This window comes from Parus major, chromosome 1 (assembly GCF_001522545.3).
Source record: "Parus major isolate Abel chromosome 1, Parus_major1.1, whole genome shotgun sequence".
NCBI classification, from domain to species: domain Eukaryota; kingdom Metazoa; phylum Chordata; class Aves; order Passeriformes; family Paridae; genus Parus; species Parus major.
Window position 1 is genome coordinate 69879805 of NC_031768.1, and position 18936 is coordinate 69898740.

Here is an 18936-nt window from a genome sequence, read left to right on the forward strand (position 1 = left end):
TAGAAGAAAATAAAAGTAAACAAAAGTATACAGTAGCTATTAGTTAATAGTACAAGACAGATCTAAAATAAACTGAGGAAGATTTCTTGATCTGTTAGTCCAAATGCATGGTCACTATAATCTCATATTCACAGAAGAAAGTAAAAAACACTGATATTTTGGACAGAAATCAAGACCTCATTTTCCACACGGATCACAACATACATGACACTTGTTAAGAACTTACCTTATGCAAGTTTAGTTACACGTTAAAAAAATAAAAGTGAAGTGATTGATCCATATATTACAAGGTAATTATCACCTCTAAAAATATATAACAAGCTGGATATCAGTGACATTTTATTTAAAGACCCTTCTAGAACTTCATTACTGAGCTTATGTTTAAAGAGCATACTAACTGCAGTGACTGGCAAAACCCTGCTCTCCAAATCAGGGAAGAAGAGTAGCACCAAAGAAAAAAATCAGAACTTTAGAATGCTGTATTTCAAATTTTTATGTATGACATCCTCTAAAGAACTTAACCTACAGCTCCTAATCAAATAGGTCTATCTGTCTTTCAACCATTCATTAGTACTAAGACAGAATCAGCAGCAGTGGTCTGTTCAAGATGAGTACGTGAAATTTTTTTCTGTAGTGATAGTGGCACATTAAATAAGAGGTACTAACTTTACTGATGTTATATCCTTAACACTGTGAATGCCATTAAAGTATGAAGCTTTTATCAGCTAAAGCAAACAGCTTTCCAACTGCTCAAGAAACTCCTGCTTTAACAATGTGAACAGAAACAGATCCATAGGCTGCAAGACTTCAGGGGTCACTGTGATCATTTACTCTGAACAAAATACGTTAATATTTGTTTTTAGCTCACTGTAGTGTTCTGTAGCTGAACAATAGAGAATGGCATGTTGGAAACAAACCTATGCAAAACAGAATTGAATAAGAGTGCTGAGAGGTAAAACATCAGCTAAACTATTTGGTCAGGCTAGCTGTATCCTCCATTCATTTGGGAAGCATCTTAACTAAAGGACAGGTATGAGTGGCGGTGTGCTCTAAAGTTCTGTTACCCAAAACATCCAGAACAGATGCCCTGTGACTACCCTTGCCATGGCCATGACTCCCTCCTCCTGTTTCCAACTTTGCTGCCAGAAAACTCAGGTTGTGGGAGCAGCTCTCATTTTAAAACACGCTCGACACACCTATGTAAGACGCATTCGAGACCAGAATACTGAGAAGCATTCCCAGGTCCTCCAGTTTAGCTTTACCCTTAATTCATGTCCTAGTGTGACTTCTTTTATATTCCTTTCTCATCTTCCAAATTTCAGCTTATACTATTTACAGAAGAAGAAAATCTTCTCCCTGCTGACAACCAAGTAAGTCCTACAATACATGTATTTTAATACGCCATAAGAGTATAAATCAATTTACCATGAGGCTGCAAGCAATATCAAAAGAGGTTGTAACATCTATGCCTGGGGCTGCACCTTCTTATGCAGTGACTTAAGCTAAGATTAGTTACCAAACCTTTACTAAGTGCTTTTAAATGAAGAGATTTCACCTCTGGCTCGAGAAGGAGTAACTGCAGAAGCTTCAACAGTGTTCAATAGTTGGTATTAAAAAAAAATAAAACAGCTGAAATATAGATAACTAAACAAATGCATGAACATTTAAGTGTGTCTGAAATATATACTCTGAAAATACAAAGGCTGTTACAATTGCAAATCAGTTCACATACACTACTCCTATAAGTTAAATTACCAGTTCAGAAAAAGCAACAAGAATGTCTTTTCACAAATTCATGGCAGGTGTTTATAGTATTGGAACTTGGCAACAATGTAAAGAATAGCCTTTTAGAGATCTTAAGATTTAATACTACAAGCAGAGAAAATTGGCAACAGGGTTTTGGGATGGCAGGACAAGAAACTAAGCACTGATCTTGATTTGTAACAGCAGTTTCTGTAAACAATTCTTCCAGGTTAATTTATGAGTCTCAGCTAGGATCACGCTTTATGAATTTTAAAGAAAAGAAAGGTAAAGGAAATTTCAGACAGTAAAGCACAGACATTGCTTTTGACTTAAGAATATATGTGCATGAGAAGTGTTAGGCATTGACCTATTGGAGAAAAAATGCAAACAAATAATGTGATCATTTTTGAAGAAGGTAGCTGTGTGTGTTTCCAAATGTTTAATTCTTTATAACAATGAACTAAATGACCAGTAACGCTGTTTGAGGGATTTTGCTCAGGTGCTGTACAGACTCTCACAGACCAAGTAGGTAATTATAAAACCATTTTTGTAGGTAATTACTACAACAATTCAGAAATTACACGCTCAGATAATACGGTAAAGCCAAGATTACAACATAGGACCATCATGCATACACAAAGGGTACCAACATTTATCCAGAAAACTTGAACAAGTAATTTTAATGTAAATTAGGTTAGAATTTGTTCACGTCTCATCTTCAGAAATGGTCTTACCCTGGTAAACAGTCCCCACACAGCGCATTGCTGGTGGCAGAGCAGTTGGCCTTCTGAAACCGGTTAACCAATGCACAATCCAGACAAGGCTTGCACTTCTGAAAGCCCCAGTCCTCCTTGAATCTGTTTGGCCTGCATGTCATGCACTGTGCATCCTCCCCGTATCCAAAGCCGCATTCCTGTAGGGATTAACAAGCAATAGCAAGCTATTCAGTCACTGAAAGCATGAACAAGAAGAGAATGCTGGGATAAAATGAAGACCTAGTGTAATTATTACTGAGAGTAGGTCTTTCTTGAGACAAAAGCCATCCTTTCAGCAAGTTCAAATGTGTCTTCCACTGCTAATAATCTCCCTTACTTCTATAAGTAATACTTAGTCATCCACTTTATTCATGAAACCACTGTGTATTTGAATGATAAAGGGCTTCAAGGACTCCCACAGTTTCATTATTACTAGCTTATGGTAGAATTATTGAGCTGTCTGTTTTTTAATTAGGTCAGTCATGTGAAAGAGAAGAAACTGGGACAAGTGAAGTATAAAGGCACTTACTCAGTTACAAAAACAGCAAAGAAGCACTTTGATATTAAGGTTCATAGCTAAGGTGAACAAAGTTAATTGCCAAAGAGAGTGCACTGATCTTCAAAAGCTTAGGACTTCTGTTACCAAATAAACCAGAGCTGGTTAATGACCATCAGCTCGGCATGAAATGTTGCTTAGCCACTAAGAATCTCAAAAACTCAACCCATTACTGTTCTAACAGTTCCCAAACTGTTGGAAATGTTTAATAGATCTGCACATCACAGGGAGGCACAATATTTTACTACCCAAGCAATATTGTTATTGTTGGTTATTTCTGCCAAATTTAGCAGTTTAAATGTATTATTTCCATTCCTTTGCAAAAGGACACCTAATACAATGGACAAGCTGAAAGATAAACACCAAGCCATATGTAATAGTTTGGGGACTGAATCCTATGATCTGATTGCCAAGAGCTAACAATCAACTTCTTAGGAGTTGTCAAGTTACTAGGAGCTGCTAGTCCCTCTCAACATCCAAATATTCTATCAATTTTGTTTGGTGCTTTGAAGTTCAATTTGATGCATTAGTGATACACCACAAAACCGCAAGGGAACACAACAAATTGCCAGAATGAACTTATTAGGAAAGGCACAATATGCAGAACTTGCTCTCCTGTATTTATTTTCAGTGGAAGAATAGAGCATCTTCCCAGTGGGAAAGCTGCAGGAAATCTTCAACTAGGGCAACTTCAGAGAAAGTTTCCACCAGTTTGATGCATATAAACATGCATGATACATGTGTTTGATGCATATAAACAACTTTTTCCAAAGTCACCAACCTAACAAAATCTGCTGCAATAAAAAAGCTTTTAAACTTTAGAAACACACTCAGATTCTCCATGATCCAACATGCTTGGATTCTCCAAGGCTTTGTGCTGAGAAAGCACTGTGATCAAGCTGGCTAATATGAATTTTATAGTACCTCTAACCTGCAATGGTAAAGTAACAATAAACAACTTTGGACACATTTTACAGGACATTCTAAGAATTTTTACTTTCCTTTATGTTAAGAATAAACTTTCCTCTGAAGAACAATCACTCAAGTATGCAGAAAATGAACAATTTATGAAAGCAACTACAAAAAGACATTAAAAATCATCTTCTTCCTCTGTCTCTAGATCCACAAACTTGAACAATCATTTTTAGTTTTTGTTTTGCTTTCTTTTAGCTGAAATGTAGTTTATTACTACTGGGTATTTTTCAGATCAAGGAGCAAACAGACAAATCATTGCAGTTAGAAACAACAAAAAAAGCATCCTACAGTTTCATGTACTGCATGGCACAGTCCTCCTGTGATACACTGGGACCATGTTAAAGTTGGTAGGCAAAAAGTTAAAAAAAAAAAAAATAAAAAATTATTTGTTTTTTTACTTACTTCAGATGTAGAATATTTTGTACCATTTTATTTAAAATTGACAAGTTTCTACTCGGAACCAATGCCAAAGCCATGACAGTTGTAGCTATATCTTCCTGTGTTCATTTTTACACTCCATTTAATTTATGTAATTGTAAGACTGTATACAAAGCTGTATGATTACCACCAGGGATTGGAACCAAACTAACTTGTGTTAGATTTTTCTCTCCCTAAGTTTATTTAAACTTTTTCATTGAATATCATTAATCTTTAATACACTCTTTCTAAATACCTACTCTTTCTAGTTAGCTTATCCAAATAGTAGTGTTATGGAATATATTATACAACTCAGTTAAAACCATATATATTTGGATCTTTTGATAAATCACTTGGAATCAGTCCCTCCTAAGTCCTATCAAACTTTCAAATACAAGACCTGAATTAACTTAATTATAAGTTTCCCTTTCCAGACTACCTTTGAAGCCTTGGATCAAAAAACAAGCAGGAAATAAAAGTTAGAATTAAATGCTTTCACTCACTGGCCCAAACTATCAAAGCTGAGTAAATTGTTTCTATATCAGATCTGCTTTGCTATAGCTGGATGTATGGACACATCCCAGTGATCCATGGCATCATGGAATGGTTTACTTTAAAGCTATAAAAATGGTGGATGCAATATAAAGAAATCTTCTGCCCAAGGAATTTACAGTCTCCCATCTTTTCAAAGATGGCTTCTAAGTCCTTGCCAGGAATTCCGCAGATACCAATTCAAAACAGCTAAAACTTCATGTATATGCTTTTTATGTTCACATAATATTTGAGGTAACTGCCTGGCAGGTGCAAATAAATATTTAAGCTTGTAAACCAGGCAGAACTTCAAACAGATCTGTATTCATAATTAACCACATTCCCTAAACTGAAGGATACGATTTAGATGATGGATTCAAACCCTTTGAAATCTTGGACTTTATAATTTAGCAGTCCAGCAAAGATACAAACAATTGAATGTTCATCTTTTATCAGTACATGTGCAAAACTGATGTGCATCAGTTTTCTCAGCGTTCTATTTACAAAGCTGTCAAGTTATATGGCTGGTGAGATCTGAATAGCTCCCATCTCCCCCTAACCCTTTCCATCCTCCCACTCTTAAAATTAAGAGAGACCTCATCTCCTGTGGCATTTGACCTTAGGACTGCAGAAAAGAGAAATAAAATTTGTAATATCAATTAGCTAGATTTAAAAAAAAAAAATTTTTATTTTTGTGCCAAAAAAAAAAAGAGCACAAATATATGCTGTCTTTATTTTTTGCTGTTGTGAAGCTTTTTGTGAAGAACACTTAGAAAACTCCTCCCTTTCCACTTTCCCTTTTTAATTAATGAAAATTTTCTCTCCAAAAAGTTGCAGAGCACAAGCCACAAAAACTGGAACACTTCTTTAGAAAACTGAATTCAAGTCAATTACAAAAAAATATTCAAAATTCAAATGCACCTCAATTTTCTTGATATCTATACAGCTTTCAGTATTGCAGTAATGTGGCCATCTCTTTACCTTTAATTTATGTATCTCCAGAACAACTCTGTTCAGAAGTGTTTCACTGAGGTACCAAGTGGGGTGACGCGTCAAGGCTGACTAGAAATCTGTAGCACATCAGTTAAGCAAACTCATAATTTTGTTTCTTGCTAAAAATATTAAAAGCACAGAATAATGCAGACACCAAGAACTCCCAGGCCACTGTTAAAATTTTCTTTCACAATGCACTACCCAAACACTGATCCAGACAGAACAACCATAAGTCGAGCAGACTATAAAGGGTACTGGAGTTAAGTGGTGTGGTTTTTCCCTAAAAGTTGAATCCAACACAGACAGTAAATGAACAGTATATTAGATTTTAAACATTATTTCAATTAAAATAACCTCAAATTTCATTTAAAAAAATGCTTTCAGGCATCATTAAGATTATAATCTGCAAGTACATTTTAGAATTGTCTCTCGTTCCACTGATTATCCACAACCTATGTAAGTCCCTAGACAACACAGGCAGAGCAGTTCCACTTATGCCATGATGATTCCAAGAATACTTGGGTATGCTCAAGAAAGTCTTCCCAGCATTAAGACACTTTTAATTGCTCTCATGTCATGTAACAGGTTGTGGCACTACACTGGTGCTGGGAAATGAAATTTTTCTTAATACCTTTGAGTACATGGCCTTGTAAAATAGCACAGAGTTTTAGCTTCCAAAGTACCTCAGGCTGTGGGTCAGCCTCATCTAGAATCCAATAATGAGTTGGATGTATCAGCAGAAGTCTCTGAGCAGGACAGGCTGAAACAGCATGACTTAGCTGCTGTGTCAAAGTGCACAGCTAGGGTCAGAAAAGTTTCTCAGTGAAGATGGTTTGACATGCCTACATGCAGCTGCTCCAGTTTCCAGAAACACATGTTAGCATCTCCTGAGCTGAGATCTGGCAGGCTTCCTCACAAGCAGCTCTCTTGCTTTGAAAAGTGAAGAGTGACTGCTAAACATGGCAGCAGCTGCTCTCGGTGGCTTTGCTGTGATAACAGCCCCAGCACAGCACTCTGATGTTCTGTGTCAAGATTGCCACATCCAGGAGTGGCTTCAAACAGCACCTGCCTGTTTAATTCACAATTCCTTTTTCTGAGACAACAGGTAGGTCTCTTTCTTCACCATATCCCTGGTACAAGGAAGCAAGCTGTGATACACAGCCCCAGCTTAGCAACCATCAGGCTGCCTCTGTACCACCAGCTGTCTCTCAGTGACAGTATTTATCATGGCTTACTTGATGGCTATGCTGGCTTCAGGCACTCTCCCTTTCTTCCCTTGGTTTCTACTCCTTCCTTGTCATATATTGTCCTCAGTGTACTGGTTCAGCTGATAACTTAAAATGATGGTCAAAGGACTGGAACTTCATTTCTGTACTTGAACATTTTTAAAAAAGGCTGAAACACAAACTGTGTCACGTTTGTTTGTTCATTTTCTGCATTAATTGTGATTTGTATAAACTCCAATAAGGTTTGATGATTTCAGAAACTTATCTAAGATAGGATGAAAGGTAGTTACTATCAAGCCAAACCAATGACTATTCAGGCACTGGCAAACTGAAGCCACTTCAAGAATGAAAGATATTAAACGATGTATGCTCAACTGTGTGATGCTTTGCTCTCTACTAAATGAATGAGAAATGCAATAATGCTGAGGCACATGAAGCAAACGCTTCCTTCTGAATCAACACAACCATTTCAGTCTCTCACCCCAGAAGAAAGCACAGCTTAACAAAAAAAAGGAAAAATCCCAAAGAACCTAACAAAAAACCCCAAACAAAAAAACCTGAAACAAAGACTCTGCACACTGAAAACTAAGCTAATTTAGTGATTCAAAGGCTTCACAAACATTACCAAAGACTCATGTTTATGAAAAGAAAAGGCTATACAGAGATTTTTTTTAATTTCAATTAACAAATAGACCAAAAAATACGGGGAGCAGCTTTCACTCTCTTCCTCATCAGTTCTATTGATACAATAACAACAAAGTTTCCTTTCTTCTGATAGCAATATGTTAAAAGTACTTAATAAAAATACAAGTACATAACTGATCAATGGATTTTAGTTCTAAGCTAATGTAACATTGCAGCATTGTTGTTAGAACAGTGTATAGGAAATCAGAAAGGAAAAGCCAAGGGTGGTACTATTTCTTTCTTACTTTAAGGAAGAAAAAGTTACTTTAAAAACATTTTGAAGAAGAGAGCCCCATTAAACTGTGACAACAAAAGCTGACAAGAATGGTCTAGATTCAGAGTTAGTTACATGAAATACAGATGGGTTTTTTGCTGGTTTTGTTTTGTTTCATGCTGTCAAGGGTGTCTGAAGTTGCTTACTTATACAGGAAGGTCAATCCAATCGACTGAGCAACCAAAATTAAAACATTCACCATTGAACCACAGAAAAGCCAGGTTAAAAGGAAATTTGAAAGAATGTCTGATTCAAATTTTCATGGTTCAGGGGCCTGAACCTGAGATAATTTAGCACCCTGTCCAGTTGCATCCTCCTAGTGACAACAACTCTAGGGAGATTGCTTCAGGGAACAAATGTTCTTATTGTAAAAAAGAAATTCTCCTGGTACAATTTGTGCCCATCACCCTTCGTCTTACGGTGCTTTGTGAAGAGAAAGCTTCTGTTCCACTCTACAGCCTGTCTACTCTGTTCTACCAGAAAATTCCTGCATTACCATGAGCAGTTGATTTTTATTAGTGTCTCATGTTTAAGTTGAGAAAGGGCATTTCCTTAATTTAGAAAGGTGAAATGCTCATATACTATAGCAACAAAGATATATATATATAACTGAATTTGTAAATAATAGTTGCAAAAATAAGTATATACATACACAGACATACATATATGCAGTATGTACAGCTGGGTTTTTGCCCTGGATTTCTGTAAAGTCAGTCATGACAAGAAAGAAAACTACATATTTAGATTGTAACTGAGATAAAGTAATTTCTCATACACAAGATGAGAAAAGCTGGGCTTTTGCATTCAACAATATAGGCTGATGTGTTTTGTTAGAAGATAAAAAAAGAAGATAAAAAGAAACCTGTCTGTCAATTACTTAAAACACTCAGGGGGAACTGAACAAAAATCCCTACCACTAACATTGTATTTTACTATACACTTAGACACACAATTCTGCTCACACATCCAGTAATATATCTAGTTTTATCCATGAGCATTAAATATTTAATAAGAAAACTGACATATTATTTAGTGCTAAGAAGCTGTTATTAAACTATAGCATTAATACACCATTGCTTTCTCATATGTAAAAAGCCAATGAAGCAAAACTTCTCCTGGGCTCCAAATTACTTCAAGTGTATCATTAAACACCTCTTCCCTTTGCGTTCTGACCTTTGACTTTTCATATTTGTTGCTTCAAGCTGTAGTTCTACATGACTACTCTCAACCACATTTCAGTTACAGCCACAGCATCACATCCTTCACTATGATTCACAGCAAATTGTGCCTCTATTTATGAAGGAAATTATGATTCCACTAATTTAGGTTTGAGCAAAATCTGTTATTTCATTTCTGGCATAGAAGAAAAAATATTTTTGAAAGTCTAATGTCTGTGAGAAGTAATTGCTTACATAGTGAAACTAATCAAGCATTCATATTTTCAAAAACACCGAACTAGTCCTAAGAATCATGACTATCAGATAGCAAACAAAAACAGATGAAGCAAAACCATAACTTGAATAATGTACTACTGTAAACTATAAACTTGCTGATTTTTAGTATTTCGTTATTAAATTGAGTGTAATTATTGAGGGCATTAATTTTTATGCTTTTGGGTTTTATTTGCCTACTAGATAAGTATATTATCTGACTATATAAATGCACATAGTACTGGACACTGTTACAAAGTGCCATATTTACAAGTGCCTTTATAAATTAAAACACCCCCTAGAACCTTTGAGTTCTCAAATTTAAGGCCAATCTGAAAAAAATCCAAACAAAACCACATCCACGTCATAAGTCATGTCCAAATCTCTGCTTTAACAGCACTGCTTTTATGACTAAACCTTAACTAATACTGCCCAACATACAAAGGGATTCCAACTAAAGTGTGAAACCAAATATTTCTGTTAATGCACTGAACACTCACCACAGGGGGTCAAGAGATAGAGAAAATGTGTCACTCAATTTCAGTAAATCCCTTCAAATTGCATGCAAGCCACAATACTTAACTTGTGCCTTTTTTCAGAGCTGAACATAGTAGGATAGAAACATCAACTGAAAGCTTCTTTTCCCCCCTGCAGTTTGAACACACACACCCCAAACTTAGTAATGGTTCTTGTTAAAAAAAATTCAAAAGAAACATTTCGAATTCCCCTAAACACCCTAAGTTCCACCTGCACCATCCTTTTTACACTATTAGTAGAAGTGAAAGTCAGAGTTTGTCCTTTGGCATGCAAAGGGCATGCTCTTCATGGCCCCACCTCTCAGGTGTGGATCTGACTACACAGTTATGGCAGGGTCACAGCTTCACCCTCCAACAATGGGCAAGATGTGGGTTTAGAGCTGGACACTGAAAAAAGGCTTTTACACATGCATGAGTCTTCATAGGTCTACTCACCCTTCCTGACACCACCCTGCACTTTTTTTTGCCTTACTCTCCTCATGTCTCTGGCAGGACATGCTCCTTCCTGACGACATCCAGTCTCCCAAGACATGCAACACATTTTGTCTCTTTCACCTCCAGTAACTGAGTTAGTGAATCCCAACACACCCCTGCCTTCTTCTTTCAGCTATATCTTCCTTCATTGTTCACTATCCCTGCTCATGCACAGCACCTACTTTCTCTGAACTGAAAACAACTAAGATTCACCTTGTGACTTGCATTCAGACTTGAAATTTTGTTGAAAATTTTGCCAAGTGAACTTTCTAGTTCTACTGAATCCTAGCCCATAATCCCAGGCAGCATTCATCTCCATTGATTCATTTCCACTGTCCTAAAAACCTAGTAATTAAAAAACTTTTATGGGGATTTTCTTTTGGAAGAGATGCAATTGTTATAAAAGCAAAATACAATTACATAAGATTCACAATAGTATTTCCTTCTCCATGATATTAACAAGAATTTCTTATGTGATTTCTAAATATCATCATGTATTTTTCTGGCCTCAACCTTTTTCAATTACTTTGCATGGTATAAAGATAAGAATTAGGCTTATAGCATTTTTAATGAATTGTAAAACAAAGAAATCGAGCCCGACTCAAATCTGGCTCCCAAAAGCGCTCCAACCACAAACCTAGTGAAAACAGAACAATCACCTATCTCCCTCCTGTTCTAAGGAAATATATTAGCTCTCATTTGAATCTTATTCTGTATTTGTGTACTCATGACCTTTTTATTATAAACCATTCTGTTAAAACAAGGAGTCATATATAAAATATTTAAACTTTCTCACCTAAAATCCAGAACCGATTGTCAATATCAACACTGTAAGAATCAAGGCCCTCCATGTCAGCAGTCTGTACCAACCACTGGTTTGAAATTAATTTTTCACATTCTCTTCTACAGAGTAAGGTTATTCAGTCTTAACTCCTTGTAGTTTTCTTTTTTTTGCCCTTTGTAGTTTCTTCCCTTCTTTGTAGCGCTAACTCACCTTTAAATCAATAATTTGAGAGCCCATCCAGATGGTACTGCCTACTTTATTAGTGGCATCATTTTATGAACTGAGCATTTAGTATAAAATGAAGCAGATAACATGGTTCTTGAAAAACTGCAAAAGGCTCAAATGCCAAAACAATAAATCTTTTCATGTAAGTGCAGATATCCATTATTTTAGATCACATATGTAAATGCACTTATCAGAAATAAAGTAAATTCAAGAAAGCATGATTTTGTTACCTTTGAGAGTTCCATTCCAGGCCCACATTGTTTGCAGAGGATACAGTTTCCAGACTGGTCCCTAAATTCTTGTTCTCTGCAGTCTCCAGTCTCACAAATTACCTTGCTTAGCTAAAAAACCCAAACCAACAACAAAACCAAAAGAAGGGTAAATTCATCAAAATATATTAAATCTGAGAAATAAATCCATGCTTTGATCTTAAAAATAACTTTCTGAATTATTAATTACCCATAGCTCTACAGCAAGCCAAAGTACACTGAGCAGGCAATGTAATTGTGTGCTATGCTACATTCTGTCCATAAACTGAATACTCCAAACACCTAAACTATGTACAAAGCACAGTGGTGTAACAGCTGGCCACCTGTGAAGCAGGATCACCTCCCCAGCACTATATTCACCTTTATTTTCTGTTCTAGTCCACTCCTTTGTCCATGAAGAGGCTCACAAGGTAAAGTTTTGTAATTGTGTGTGAGGAGCAGCCAAAAACTATATGAATCAGTGGACCAAACTTAAGCTGAAATCAAAATGTGTAAGCAATTGTCTGTGTGCAGCATTTGAAGACTTTCAGTGTTAGCAGTAATGTGTAAAAGACACAGATTCTGTGTTCAGTACCATTTTTTAAACATGGGGGAATAATATTAATCTTTAACTTACCAAATATGCTATTAAAATGACAAGCACCTTCAGTTTATCATCTCCTTGTAATCCTTTAGCATCCATTTCTCGTGATTAAACCTTTCTCCCTAGAAAAATATAAAAAGAAATAAATATATATATATTTACATCTTTTAAACTGCAGAAGTCACATGTCCATCATACTTCATGACACTTGGCATGTCAAAATACAATCTGTCAATGCCATTAACATTTTCAGATGGATTCCTGGAACCTGCTAAACAACAAACATATGCTGTAAAAATCATATGCCTTTTGAAGACAAGAAAATAAACACAAAGTTTCCATAGTTTAAAATCTCAAAAGAAAAGGTGGCTATCAGTCTAGATTAGAGAACATCAACATTTACTAATCTAACATCCCTAACATATATTTCTTCCTTGTTAGACACCCAAATAAGTATGTGATCAACAGACAAAAATAAATTTCTTCAAATACGCCATGTAGTTTTTATAATTTAAGAGTAGAGACTGACAAATGAAAGGATGGAACCCAAAACAAAAGGAAAATAAGAGAAAAACATTAAGAACAGTTGCAAAATGCTTTCCAACATGGAACTACTGCAAGCATAACACGCTTTGAAAAATATACAACCAGAATGAACACAAACTATAATTACCACACAATTTCACATTTTACTGCATGAACACACTAGTCAATGAATTCTAATCAATAAGAAGCAAGTATACTTCAGTGTCACTATTGATATTTTTTAAGATAAACTGTATTTTCAAGTGTAAAATGAGCAAAAGAATACTAGAAAGAACAGAGCAGATAGAGATATGTGAGACAGCATTATTCTCACTTAGTGATGGTGATGGTCTATGGGCAAATGACAATTATCAGATTAAATGGATGTCAACATGGGTAAAAAAGGCATACTCTCAAGGAATACAAATACATAAAGATATAGTATTTGACATAGGTTTATTTTTTAAGTCTGAGGGAAAAAAATTAAGGCAAGAAACATTAAATGGAAAAAAATCAGAAATAATTCTGGATGACCAAAATACAACCTAGTGGAAAAAGTACTGTAGAACAAGAAGAAAAACGAAAAAGGAGAGTCAAAAAAAATTTTAAAGTTTTGAAGACGTGAGAAGCTGACATTTCTAATGCTGAAAAAAATAGTTATGCATGAATGAAATTATTTCTAGTAATAGCAAACAATGGACAGAAACAGTAAAAGTACTGTTAAGGGAACTCAGAAATTTCAAGAAACATTTCTCATCTGTTTTTCCATGCATACAAAATGGGTAAATACACTCACCATACATTTTATCTTCTATCCAAAAAGTAACTGTATATCTTCTAAGTAAAACCAGATTAGATAAGAGACAAATTGTGAGACTTTATGCCTCAGTAACCTTGAAATAAGAATCAAGAAAACCTTAATTTTGATCCTGTTCAATTTTGCTGTTCATTCCCTTTGAAATGCTACAGAAATTCAAGAGTAATATACGAAGAAATTAAAAAATAATTAAGAACATAATACAATAAACAACTCTATGCCGCATTAGAGAAAAGCAGTCCTGTAAAACAAGATTGACTTCACTTGATTCGGAGAAAGTAAAGCTAAAAGTCTAAGAGTTAAATTAAATAAACTGATTAAATTTTGATTCAAAGAATCATGCTGAAATTAATGGGATTTGTGAGGAAAATCCCCATTAACTTTTTGATTTCATATAATAGAGTTTAGTGGAAAAAATAAATACTTCATGTGTTTTCTTAATTGCTATAGGAGTTAAAACTTTACAAAAGTGTGCAAGGGAAATAAAGTTGTAAATATAATTTAATTTCTTAGATTTGAATGTCAAATGATTACTCCAAGTCATATATATTCTTTAAAAATTAAAAAATAGTTAAATCATAATACAGTTCTAATGTAATTATGACCACCTCTAGAATACTACCAAAATTTCAAAACCAGGATTCCCCTTAAGGTTAAAAGTTACTTTTATTTTAAATATTTACTTTTCCTTCTGAAAATAGATGTGTAACATATCAAAAAGAAACTGAAGAGTGTAATAATTGTATATTTTTGTATCAAGTCTCACATAGAATTTTCAATACAAAAAATAGCGGTGAGCTGTTCTAAGCTTAACGATCTAAAATACGGAGCTGTAACATAATCTGAGAAGTCTGTTTTTTCTGTGCAAGTCACCTGAAGCATGGAAAAAAAAAGAAAATTAAGAGCAGCCCAATTAACTGTCCTGCAGACCAATTATTTGCAATAAAATTATATTAGCTTAACGTAATTCAGGTATATTAACCTTTTTCTCCAATATGCAATAAATTGAAGATTTAACATTGTTAAAAAATCAGTATAGATATATAACTTACAAAACCAATGCTGAAACAAAGCTAATTACGTATTTTCATCTTTTAGTCTTCTGGATCACAAATGCCAGAACAGAACAAAAAGCAGTATTAAAAATCTTTCTAGTCATGCTAACATCTTGAATTTCAGTTTTGGAATTGCCCTGTTATAAGATGATCTTCTTATAGCAAGCACCTCAAAGACTTTTAGAACATAAAAAGCACGTGGTAAACCATACTGCACCAAAATACTTTTTGCTCACTTAGGTGTGAAATTTGATTGCAGCTGTGAAATATTCTCTATTTAAAAGAAAATCTACTGCCTTCGTAAAAGTCTTGGCAAGTCTAATCGCCAGGAGTTCCATGACCCAGAGTAAATTTTCAAAATCAAGTGTTTTATAACTGGCATCAAACTATCAAGGACTTCTCCAACTTATCCTGCACTTAACTAAGCTTCAGTGTTTTGACTGACCATTACAAGTTTCATGAGATCTTATAGCTTAACGCCTAGAATACGAGATATCTTCTATAAAATATGTCTTCTATAATCAGCAAAGACTCCACAAGAAGCCTGCAGATTTATAGCCCTTAAACTTCAGAGCACTTCAGTAGCACCAAAACACAATTAAATAATTTCAGCAGATGTGGATGAATGCCTATGGTACTCTATCATGCCATCATTGTGCCCATCGTCACCACTCCTACTCAAACAATATCAAAGACTATATGCTAACATGTGAGAAAGAAATGAGCCAGTGTACAAGAAATAACCATTGTTAAGAGGACAAATAAAATGTTTATTTTATGACAACATTTTGATAAAAATAATTGAAAGGCACCTTAATGGTTAGGGCACATTAATAACTCATTATATTGAATACAAGTCCCAAAGGAGAGAGAACTGTGTCAGCTGCATGTTTCCTGTTTCAATCTCCAGTTTGGTCAAAAGTTCTGCTTAAAAAACAGAGACTGCAGCACTTAATAATAGGTTGCCATTGGGCAATTTTCTTCTCTCATGATATCAAGTGGCTTTACACCAGCCATTCACCTCATGCTTTCAAGTAAGAAGTTATTAGCAGTTTTTTGACTCTAAAACCCGTGTGAGTAAACAGAGGTTCCACACCTTTAAAGACTATTTGCTCTTGTCCAGATACAGATAATTAAAATGTAGAGTTCAGTTATACTCAATTTTATTATAAGAAAGAAACCTGTGGGCAGGGTTTTTTGAGGTCACTAAATCATTCCAAATACAACTTATTAGTTTAACAGTAATATGCTTGCTTAAAATACTCAGGGAAAAGTGATCATTACTGATAATGTTCTGAATTCAGGATGGAGAATATGTGTTAGGAAATGTGGTTGCATAATTTTAAGGCCATTTGGGGCCTACTATGCATATGCATAAAGAGGGCAATATCAAACAATAAATTAGAAACATGTAATAAATGTATTGTGGAAGAACCTCCAGCCTTTTAGGGTTCTAGAATCCATTGCCCCCTAAAATTTACTCTTACATTTACCAGCTTGCTTGAATAGTCATAATTTTACTTCAAAGCCCATGTCAGAAAAATTTTTATTTTTTCTCTCCAAAAAACTTAAAGTTCCACTGTGAAAGACACACCACCTCAAGAATCAAAGCAGCATGACTGAATTATGGCTGACTAGCAGGTTTCTTAGACACAGAAGCATCAAAACCTTGAATTCAACATTCCCTCTTCTAAGGGAAACTTCAGAAATGGTGAAGGGTCACAGCTTTACATTCACTTGAAGTTGCGAATTCCCAGTTAATTCACAGGTCTTAGAAATTTCCCATATTTGATATTTTTACTTGACAGCCACTTTTCACACGCTCTATAACACTGGCAGTGTACTCTCTGAGAAGTTCTGGGTAAGAAAGAGGGATGAAAACATAATCATCTTATCTTGCCAACAGAGGTCTCTGGTATCCAACAAATAGGGTCTCAGCTCCTTTTCTAACCACCTACTTCCCACCCGCAGCTGTCAACTGCATGCAATAAAACAAGGAGTGGCAGATGGTTTTAGCAGACTCAGTGCCCCACGGGCAAGAAACGAGAGAAGGGAAAGTACTTACACTGCTGCAATGACAAAGACAAAGAAAGGGAGCAATTTGGGGACAAGAACTTCCACTACAGCGCTGCACATTGTTATTTCTGTCTCAAGTCTGGAACACCTTCCCTTTACACCCTGCCCACAGCCCTTGTAATCTCCCCTATTCCCTCTTCCCTCAGAGGTCTTGTCTGACCACATTTGCTCCAACTTTTCTGAGAAATGTGGAGGAAAAAACTCCATACTGTCAGCTAGGGCACATTCATCACATTAAATACCACAATGAAGATATTTGTATTTTACAAAGCTGCCACACATGAAATTTTATTAGGCAGCTATGCATGTATTTCTGATTTTGTAAAGACAAAGGGAGCAGATTAAAGTTAGAACCTTGCTAGTGAAAAAACTTAGATGTATTTTAGGGGCTGATGGAGGTGAGAAAAAGACAGGGCCACAAGACACAGCCAGGAAATATTTGTGCTTCTTCTGAGTACCACATGCTTCAAGTTATGTTGATTGAAGTACTTGTCTTTACAGGAATAATGGTGATAAAGCAGTTTATCGTTTGTGTTCTTCAACATATCCAGCTTATCATTAATTTGACATTAGAGTGAAATATTGTAACAAAGGTGCAATGCGGCTACATTTTTCCTACACATAAACAAAGCTTTTTTAGATGATCAGAGCCTGTGATTCACACAAGAACTCCCACTCTCACCAAAGTTGATGAGCCTACTCCTACAACATCAAAACTGTGGTAAAAAAAAATGTTGCTCCTTCTATTTAATACATCTCACTCATCTCAAGTTCTAGCAGATGCTGGTTTGCTAGATGAAAGCTCAGTGTCAAGATGCACTTGTACTTTTGTACCCAGATATGTGAATAAGTAATACATTGAGAATGCCATATATATACTCATATTTCATTTACACCAAAAATATACTAATAGTTCTTTTTCAAAGTAATTTTTAGGGATCATGAATTATAAAGCATTGGGATGGTTAATACAGTTACTACACCTTGCAATGGTGCAATGCCAATATGCTACATTTATCCAGCCAGCCTTGAGCAGTTTTGGATGGCATGCAATGTCTTAAAAACCACAGACATGAGTTACTTTCATTCACACCATTCTCTTTTATTAGGATTGCAAGCTGTTGAAAGTGATCAAAAGTGACTTATTACCTCCTTAACTGACATTTTAAGCATCTTACTAGTAAATTAATAAAGAAGCTTACTTCTAGGTCTAAAGGAAGCAAAAAAAACCCAATAAACCAACCAACCAACTGAAAACAACAACAAAAACAACCCCCCAAGACCCATCTCTTTTCTCTTATGGTAACAAGCTCCCAGGTAACATACCCAGGTAACTTGCTTTACACACAATGGTGAAGGTATGCTTGAAAGAGATTATGCAATAGTTAAAGAAACCTACCTACAGACTGAATCAAGTTGCCACTATATTAAATGCTACTGGACCACTTCATAAACTCGATAAAACCACCCACCTAAAGTAGTTGCAAATATAAAGGCGGTAAATAAGTACTTAGACTTTTCACGAACATCAGGTAAAGCTTGTGGTCCAAGCCATGGGGACAGCCATAAGGAAAGGAAACCGGACAATCAAAACCTTTTCAATAAACCGAACCGTAATTGGGGTTTTTAAACCTCTTACCAGCCGAAAGAAAAAGTTAGGTGCTCCTATTCCTTCAACTCCGGCTATAAAATTGTTTGAAGCAAACAGCAGCTTATTTACGCAGCAGACCCGAGAAGCGCTTGCGAACATCAAAGGCCAGCTTTCCAGAGCTTTTTGTTCGCCGCACTCCGGGGCGCGGAGCAGCTGCTCCGGGGCTGTGGAGACCCGCAGAACGCAGCAGCGGCAGCCGCGGCTCCGTGGCTGCGCCGTGCCCCGCGTACCCACCGGGGCCGGCTCGGAGCCACGGCTCCGGGGAGGAGGGCGCCCGGCTGAGCCCTCCCCCCTGCCCCGCAGCCTACGCTTTCCGCGGAGCTCGCTCCCATCACCTCCCTCCCCTCGCCGCCCGCC

General features: G+C 36.0%; 1 protein-coding gene across 2 annotated transcripts in view; it reads right to left on the reverse strand.

The window, feature by feature from the left end:
* The window catches only part of TNFRSF19 (TNF receptor superfamily member 19), a 54919-nt gene that overhangs the window by 30479 nt on the left and 5504 nt on the right, over positions 1 to 18936 (reverse strand). Inside the window, exons 1-4 of one of the 2 annotated variants that reach the window (XM_015639292.3) lie at positions 18568 to 18856; positions 12489 to 12577; positions 11834 to 11944; positions 2478 to 2656 (exon numbers count right to left, since the gene is read on the reverse strand). In XM_015639292.3, the coding sequence (XP_015494778.1) occupies positions 2478 to 2656; positions 11834 to 11944; positions 12489 to 12554 (356 nt within the window). In that variant the 5' untranslated portion in view covers positions 12555 to 12577; positions 18568 to 18856. Of the gene's footprint in view, positions 1 to 2477; positions 2657 to 11833; positions 11945 to 12488; positions 12578 to 18567; positions 18857 to 18936 lie in introns of those variants that run through there. The other variant, XM_015639283.3, reaches the window with a different exon arrangement.